Source organism: Rana temporaria, chromosome 2, assembly GCF_905171775.1.
Source record: "Rana temporaria chromosome 2, aRanTem1.1, whole genome shotgun sequence".
Taxonomy (NCBI): Eukaryota; Metazoa; Chordata; class Amphibia; order Anura; family Ranidae; genus Rana; species Rana temporaria.
In genome coordinates this window covers 502,872,190-502,881,019 of record NC_053490.1, presented here as the reverse complement: position 1 = coordinate 502,881,019, position 8,830 = coordinate 502,872,190, and the positions used below count along the sequence as shown (strand labels likewise).

General features: G+C 46.5%; 1 protein-coding gene across 1 annotated transcript in view; it reads left to right on the top strand.

The window, feature by feature from the left end:
* Positions 1–240: 240 nt before the first annotated feature.
* CFAP298 (cilia and flagella associated protein 298) overlaps positions 241–8,830 on the top strand; it is a 29,627-nt gene continuing 21,037 nt past the window's right edge. Inside the window, exons 1-3 of the mRNA XM_040338876.1 lie at positions 241–348; positions 3,539–3,679; positions 5,513–5,680. Coding sequence (XP_040194810.1) covers positions 3,541–3,679; positions 5,513–5,680 — 307 coding nt within the window. The 5' untranslated portion in view covers positions 241–348; positions 3,539–3,540. The remainder of the gene's footprint in view (positions 349–3,538; positions 3,680–5,512; positions 5,681–8,830) is intronic.

Genomic DNA, 8,830 nt, shown 5'->3' with positions numbered 1-8,830 from the left:
TAACAAGATGTCCGCTCCCCCTTCTTAGTCTATCCTTACTATGGAGGAGTGCGGGGTGTAGCAAGATGGCGGCTAGGTTACGTCACTTCCGTTACCATTTCTTACGGGTCGCCATATCCGACGGAACATATGATCACCACTTCTTCCTACTCTCCTCACATGGCATCCTGTGCAACAACTGGAGTACTGGGCCAATCACCGGGAAGGGGGCGTGTCTATGAGTTCTGTTGTACGTCGTGTCGTCACAGGAAAGCCGCACGCCGGATGTTTACTGCCGTGTCCTAGGATACGGGGGCGTGTTTACAGTGTAGCCCTGGTTGTGTTGCAGGAAGTCTGGTGTATAAGCAGGTGAGTCCCCTGTGTGTCCATTTGTTGTGGTATCGTTGTACTGTGCCCCCCCCCCCCCCCGTGTATAGGGAGCCCCCCGAGCTCTGTGTGTGTGTATGTATGAGAGAGAGTCCTGATACCCAGACGGCCTCAGATAGCTGGAGATGTCCTGACACAGGAATCCTACACATGGCTGATACTCATTCTGTATAATAACCATGAATCAGCGCATCATTTATTTCTACAAATCCTGCACGGTGTCAGGAAGAAGTCTACCATTGTACATGTTTGTTGTTGTTGGTGGAGTTTCCATGGCAACCATGGAAGGGCATTTCATTGTGTTGATGGAGCAAGGAAGGTGTTGTGACCCCTGAGAACCTTTTATTGCTTTTTATGGAGTTCTGGATGCCAGGACTTTAAAGTGACACTAAAGGTTCAATTTTATAAATAACAAACATGTCATACTTACCTCCACTGTGCAGTTCGTTTTGCACAGAGTGGCCCCGATCTACGTCTTCTGGGGTCCCTCTGCGGCTGTCTCAGCTCCCTGCATTAGATAACCCCCTAGGAGAAGCGCTTTCCCGGAGGGGTTACCTTGCGGGCGCCACTCCCGAGTCCAGCATTTGGTATCCATAGCAGGACTCGGCCCCACCCCCCGGCGCCCGTGTCATTGTATCTGATTGACAGAGGCGGGAGCCAATGGCTGTCCTGCTATCAATCTATCCAATCAAGAGCCGAGAACCCCCGGGCAGAGACGGCACGTCCTCGGCGTGGGACATTCAGGTAAATAAAACGGGGGCCGGTAATTGTCAGATGTTTTTTCACCTTAAAGTGGTTGTAAATCCTTTACAGTCACTTTTACCTACAGGTAAGCCTAGATTAGGGCTCACCTGTAGGTGCTCGAAATATCGTCTAATCCTCCTCCGTTTAGGAGATATTTACAAAAGAGACAGGCGCTATGTCTACGGTGCATGTGCCATAGACAACGGCGCAGGCGCACTTTAGAAGCGGCGATCGTGCCATTTCTAAAGGAGATCGTGGCGTGACTGGCGTCTTCAGTGCGCATGTGCGGGAGTGATGTCATTGCGGCTCTAGCCAATCACAGTGCCGGAGCCGCGATACCCTGAAGGAAGAGGATGAAAGATGGACACTTCGTGTAACAGGGGACAGCAATGACATTGAAGGCTTTGGTTTCAGGTAAATGACACATAATGGGCTAGTGTGCGATACATACTAGCCCATTATACTTTACCTTTGCAGGGAAGCAAAGAGGAAGTAAAACCCATCAGGGTTTAATTCCTCTTTAATGCATAGGATGCATTAAGGTGAAAAAACAGGTGGGTTTACAACCCCTTTAAAGCAGAAGTTCACTGATGCGTTTCGTTCCCTCCCTGCCCCTGCTCCACGCCTCCATCTAGCAAGGTCCATAGTATGGGCACTGTAGCCGTCCACATTTTTTATCCTATTTTTGTAAGGTGGAGGACAAAAGAAAATGTTGCTACAGAGAGTTAAGTTCTGCTTTACGTTCATGTGATCACTGTAATTTGCTGTCACATGATTGGGAGCCCATCCTACCAGCTCCCGATTGTAAACCATGGCCCGGAGATATCAGTGTGGGCAGCACAGTGGTGTAGTGGTTAGCACTTCCCCCTAGCAGCAAAAAGGGTCGCTGGTTCAAATTCCGGCCACGACACCATCTGCCTGGAGTTTGCATGTTCTCCCTGTGCCTGTCTGGGTTTCCTCCCAGGTACTCTGGTTTCCTCCCACACTCCAAAAGACATTCAGGTAGGTTAATCGCATCCAGTTTAAATTGGCCGCCCTTAGTATGTATGAATGTGTGTTGGGGACCTTAGGTTGTAAACTCCTTGAGGGCAGGGACTGATGTGAATGCACAATGTATATGCAAAGCGCTGCATAAATTGACGGAACTATGCAAGTACCTGAAATATAAAAATAAAAAATCAGTGACAGTCACAGTGCTGAAATTACACTTCCATCACAGAACAATGAAGTTGGCGAATACATATACAGTATTTCACAAAAGTGAGTACACCCCTCACATTTTTGTAAATATTTTATTATATTTTTTCATGTGACAACACTGAAGAAATGACACTTTGCTACAATGTAAAGTAGTGAGTATAACAGTGTACATTTGTTGTCCCCTCAAAATAACTCAATACACAGTCATTCATGTCTAAATCGCTGAGTGAAAAGTGAAAATGTCCAAATTGGGCCCAAAGTGTCAATATTTTGTGTGGCCACCATTATTTTCCAGCACTGCCTTAACCCTCTTGGGCATGGAGTTCACCAGAGCTTCACAGGTTGTCACTGGAGTCTTCTTCCCCTCCTCCATGATGACATTACAGAGCTGGTGGATGTTAGGGACCTTGCGCTCCTCCACCTTCCATTTGAGAATGCCCCACAGAGGCTCAATAGGGTTTAGGTCTGGAGACATACTTGGCCAGTCCATCACCTTTACCCTCAGCTTCTTTAGCAAGGCAGTGGTCGTCTTGGAGGTGTGTTTGGGGTCGTTATCATGTTGGAATACTGCCCTGCGGCCCAGTCTCCGAAGGGAGGGAATCATGCTTTGTTCAGTATGTCACAGTACATGTTGGCATTCATGGTTCCCTCAATGAACTGTAGCTCCCCATTGCCGTCAGCACTCATGCAGCCCCAGACCATGACACTCCCACCACCATGCCTGACTGTAGGCAAGACACACTTGTCTGAACTCCTCACTTGGTTGCTGCCACACACTTGACACCATCTGAACCAAATAGGTTTATCTTGGTCTCATCAGACCACAGAACATGGTTCCAGTAATCAATGTCCTTAGTCTGCTTGTCTTCCGCAAACTGTTTCCGGGCTTTCTTGTGCATCATCTTTAGAAGAGGCTTCCATTCTGGGCCCATTCTGGGCCATGCGGACCAATTTGATGCAGTGTGTGGCATATGGTCTGAGCACTGACAGGCTGACCCCCTAACCCTTCAACCTCTGCAGCAATGCTGGCAGCACTCATACATTTTGAAAATGCAGACCATTTGTCTATTCTTTGTCCATTGATTAATGGATGAAAAATAAACATCAATACATCTCTATTGAAAAACTAATGATCATTCATTTTTTTTTTTAAGTGTAGCTACACAGATATTATAAGAGGTGCCTATGTGTCATTTGCTATCATTTCATCTGATATTTATCATTGCAGATATGGTGCGCCTACATGTGAAACTCGGTGATGACAGCCAGTTCCTCTTTGATACGACTGTCAATGTTCCTGTGGTTGACCTGGTGAAAGATCTAGTAGTCATTTACAATGGCAGGCTTAAAGTTGGTAGGATTTGTTCAGGTAAGAAGTTTCTCGCAACTATCGGAGATACAGTATATATCTTGACGCCGGTGTACAGATAAGTATGCTTGCCTCCTCTGTGAAGTTGGTATTGCTTAGAGCAGACTGGATCTTCCTGTTCTCAGGTCCCTCTTCACTATTCCTGGTCCCTCCCTCCTGTCAAGTGCCTCCACAGCAAGCAGCTTGCTATGGGGGCACCCGAGCCGAGTCACAGCGATGTGTGTCCATTCAGACACGGACCCCCCGACCCAGACATGTCCCCTCTTCCCTGATTGGCTAACTGACTTTGACAGTCGGTTAGGCAGGAGTGTGCCATTGCTATTACCGGGCACTTTGGAGGGGAGAGGAGCCGGGAAGACTGGGCAGGACAGCTGAACAGCTCAGGCGGCTCTGTGAATGTGAAGGGAGGAGAGGTGGGCGGCCGGACTGACTCCCCTAAGCATGAAGAGATTTTATCAGAGAGAGCCTGAGAGTGACCACCATGGAGGCATTGGTGTGGGGGGGCGTTTGGCAATGTACGGTATTTGTACCTGTCCACTGGTTGCTAAGAATGTCGGCGTGTGCTGGCTTTTTAACAAAAAGCTTTTTAACAACCAGCATTTGGGGGGGTGTTTGGCAATGTACGGTATCTGTACCTGTCCACTGGTTGCTAAGAATGTCGGCGTGTGCTGGCTTTTTAACAACCAGCATTTTTATTTTTAAGTGTTATGTGACCCCAAAAACACATCAAAAGCACATCCTCAGTGCATTTTTGGTGCGTTTCCATTGACTTACAGTGGAAGGTGCACGTTTGAAAAGCGCACCAATGATGCAGCATGCAAGCCTTTTCAAAACCGCAGAGCAAATGCAGCGCAGCAATGTGAAAAGTCATATAGGATTTAAAGGGAAATTATTTTCATGTGCTTTTGTCACACTGGAAAGGTGCTTTCTGTTGAAGCACATCAGTGTGAAAGGGCCCTAAAAATATAGGGCTAGATTCAGAAAGCCCGCCGTAAGTTTGTGCGGGCGTAGCGTATCTGAGATACGCTACGCCGCCGTAACTTAGTGAGGCTGGGGCTGGATTCACAAAGAACCAGCGCCCTAAGTTACGGCGGCGTAGCGTAAATCTGTCGGCGTAAGCGCGCCAAATTCAAATTGAGAAGAGGTGGGCGTGTTTTATGTAAATAAAACATGACCCCACGTAAATGACGTCTCTAACGAACGGCGAATGCGCCGTCCGTGTACGTATCCCAGTGCGCATGCTCCTAATCATGTCGCAAATAGTCAATGCTTTCGATGTGAACGTAATTTATGCAAAGCCCTATTCGCGAACGACTTACGCAAACAACGTCAAATTTTCAAAATTCGACGCGGGAACGACGTCCATACTTAACATTGGCTATGCCTCATAAAGCAGGAGTAACGCTACGCCGGAAAAAGCCTTACGCAAACGACGTAAAAAAATCCGCCGGACACACGTACGTTTCTGAATCGGCGTATCCAGCTCATTTACATATTCTACGCTGAAATTGACGGAAGCGCCACCTAGCGGCCAGCGTAAATATGCACCCTAAGATACGACGGTGTAAGAGACTTACGCCAGTCGGATCTTAGCCTAATTTCGGCGTATCTTGCTTTCTGAATACAGAAAGAAGATACGCCGGCGCAGCTTTGAATTTACGCAGCATATCAATAGATACGCCGGCGTAAATTCTTTATGAATCTAGCCCATAGTTTCTGTTTTGGTTGGAGTAAAACTTGTAGTCAGTAGGACCCACATGAAGATTGCGATCTAAAAAAAAACTTGCTGTTGAAAGTGGCATTTATAGTCTGCCTTTTTTTCCCCCTGTATAGATATGGCAGAGTTGGCAGAACATGGCATTATTCTGCCCCCCAATATGCAGGGATTGGCTGATGAACAGATTGAAGATCTGAAACTAAAGGATGAATGGGAAGCTAAATGCGTGCCCAGTGGAGGAAGTGTCTTCAAAAAGGATGAGATTGGAAGACGCAATGGACATGGTAATGATTTCATCTCCTCATTTTAATAGTATTCCCTTTATAATTTTTATACCTGGCATTCAATATCCTCTTAGTGTAGAAGTAAATAATGACCTGCTAAAACCGTACAACGTGTGGAATGTATTGCCACTTTTAAAGTTTAATTTCAGTTGACTGTTTAAGTCATTGTTTTTTTCCTTATTTATTTGGCTCTGACAAATTACATTTGCATTATCTGCACCAATGGAGCGTTATTGTGTTTGCCACAGTCACCTAAACACTCTGTAGGTGTAGGGTCAATTTGGGCAAAAGACATTGAGCAAACAATTTTATTTTTGAGTTATGGGCATACATTGTAGAACCAGGCCCACACAAGCAGTGGGAAAATATAAAAGGATGAATATATGCAGCGCTAAAAGCATGGCTTTATAAAGTAGAGTCCATTGTGTTGAAACAAAGTCCTTGTTCAGGGAAAAATCTGGAACCACCCACTGTGTAAACAGGGACATAATATGGTGAGTATGACATATATATCCTCCACCGAACACCAACACATCGGGCCTCTTACCAAAGAAAATGGACCACTGAATTACAGGTGGTTAAACAGGCATAATACATCCATAACACCACGGCACCACTTCACTTGGATAGTAGATGGCTGGATCTTGTAGTCTCAACACATGGTAAATCCAAAGGTACATGCATAGAATACACAAAGGCAACTTCTCATGGTGTAGCACGAAAAACAGGGTGAATTTTTTTTATATAAAACGGCCAGAATACTGACATTTCATTAAATAAAGGCAGGCATGTCAGAAGCTACTGAACTCCGCTTCATAGGTATCAATTGTTCCCAACCACAAAGATGGCATCGGTTGGCACGTACAGCGTCATGACGTCAGAGCTCCACCCTACACAGCGTTTCGTCCAATAGGAACGTCATCAGGGGAGTGGTCAGAGCTAGTCATATCATATTTATATAGGGGGAGGGCGAGATAAACAAGCCTCTCCCCCCCCCCCCCCCCTGCATTCCAAACCTCTCATCCGCTGGAAGCTGAACAACGTCACAGCCAGATGTTTACACCACAGCTAGGACATACTTGGCTAAACACACCTACGGCGACCATGTTCAAGGGGACCAGGTAGAAAATATTATTCAATGAACTAATCTGGTTTCTGAGAGAGGGTAGGAAAAAAAGAACCGGGCCCATATGGGAAAATACAAAAACATGTTTAACAAATGGCCTTGGTGCTTCAATAATTGAGGGAGCACCTGAAGTTTTTAGGTCAAATAACTTTTTATCTATAAGATTTTAGGATTCAAAATATCACACAATGATATGTTAGAAAACGGTTGTACATGGCATAGAGAAACAATGCCAGGGATAGAAGATACCTTTATATCTGAACATGGTATAAGTGCAATAATCATAAACCAACAGGTTTAGAAATAATGACTATGAACCGGATTCACAAAGCACTTACGCCGACATATATCAAGTTACGCCGACGTAAGTGCAAATGTGCGCCGTCGTATCTGTGCGCAAGACCCACAAACAGAGATGCACCTAAAACCAGGCTACACCCCACCGATGTATCTTGCTTACGCCGGCGTAGAGTGGGCGCACATTTAGGCTGGGAGCATGGTGCCACTCCCATTGATTAGTCATTCAAATATGTAAATGAGGGAAATACGGCGATTCACGAACCTGCATGCGCCTGATGCAGGCTACGAGAGGTGCACGTAAAGTTAAGCCCCAGCGTCGGGCGTAAAGTTAAGCCCCATAAAGGAGGTGAAACCCAGCAGCAGACATGCAAAGGTCTGCACCAGGGAACACAAGCCGGCCAGGCCAGCGTATTTTACGTTGGTCGTGTGTCTGGCTGGGCGTAGGTTACATTCATGGCGTACGCATTGCTCCAGCGTATCTTAGGCAGTTGTTCTGACATGGTTGTGAGCATGCGCACGGGGATGCGTCCACGTCATGGCGCATGCGCAGTTCATTAAACGTACTTGTCTGGCGCTCGGACCATCATTTGCATGGGGTCACGCCTCATTTGCATGGGTCAAGTCCACTTCCACCTACGCCTTCGAAACCTACGCCATGGCGACGCAGCGTGGGGAGCACTGGCTTCCTGAATTCCATGCTTTCCTCTCTGCGCTGCGTCGGCGTGGCGTACATTGGTTTGCGCTACGGCGGCGTAATGTGCGCCCGCTCTCTGTGAATCTGGGCCTATGACTCACAAATCCATGTGAGGAAAAGAAAGGAAAGTGTTAGGGAAATGGTCAAGCAACTGGGGAGCTTTGCTCTGTAAAAGAGTACTAGAGGATCACAATGTAATGGAGGGAGGAAGAGAGGAGGTTCAGGAGCGGAAAAGGTGGGACCAAGAAAAAGTGTCTACCGTGTCTCCTGGATCATCTCAGGGCAGTCAACAATAGGTCTGAAATCTGGAAACGTTTGAGAGAAATTAAAAAGATTGGGCACGAAAATGGGGGTCAATTCACGCACCTGAAGTTTTTAACTCATTGGGGGTTATTTACGAAAGGCAAATCCACTTTGCACTACAATATATTGCACTGAAAGTGCACTTGGAAGTGCAGTTGCTGTAATTCTGAGGGGTAGATCTGAAATGAGGGGAAGCTCTGCTGATTTTATCATCCAATCATGTGCAAGCGAAAATGCTGTTTTTTATCTTCCTTGCATGTCCCCCTCGGATCTACAGCGACTGCACTTCCAAGTGCAATTTCAAGTGCACTTTGCACTTGTAGGGCAAAGTGGATTTTCCTTTAGTAAATAACCCCCATTGCATCACTCCTAGAAATCAGTTGGATTCTTGCATTAACTTTCTGCCTCAAAGACTTTAAAACTCTCTGCTGGTACGTTGTTTACATCACAGCGTTCTGGTGTGAACATGCCCTTAGTCTGGATGTGCTGGATTTTGTTCGTATCTCAGGAAGGCCTCATCAAATCCTGGACAGTTGGGAAGTATGGATTTGTATTAGAAGAGGAGAGGATTTGCGTTTGGTGGGGGAGGGATTGTACTGGAAAAGGGGATTTGAGTAGAAAGAATTGTGACAGAACTGGGTAGAGGACTTGCTGGCATGGGGGATTGGGGGGGGGGGGGGGGCGTGTTTGCTGGGAGGATGGGGGGGGGGAGGATTTGGCCCAGAAT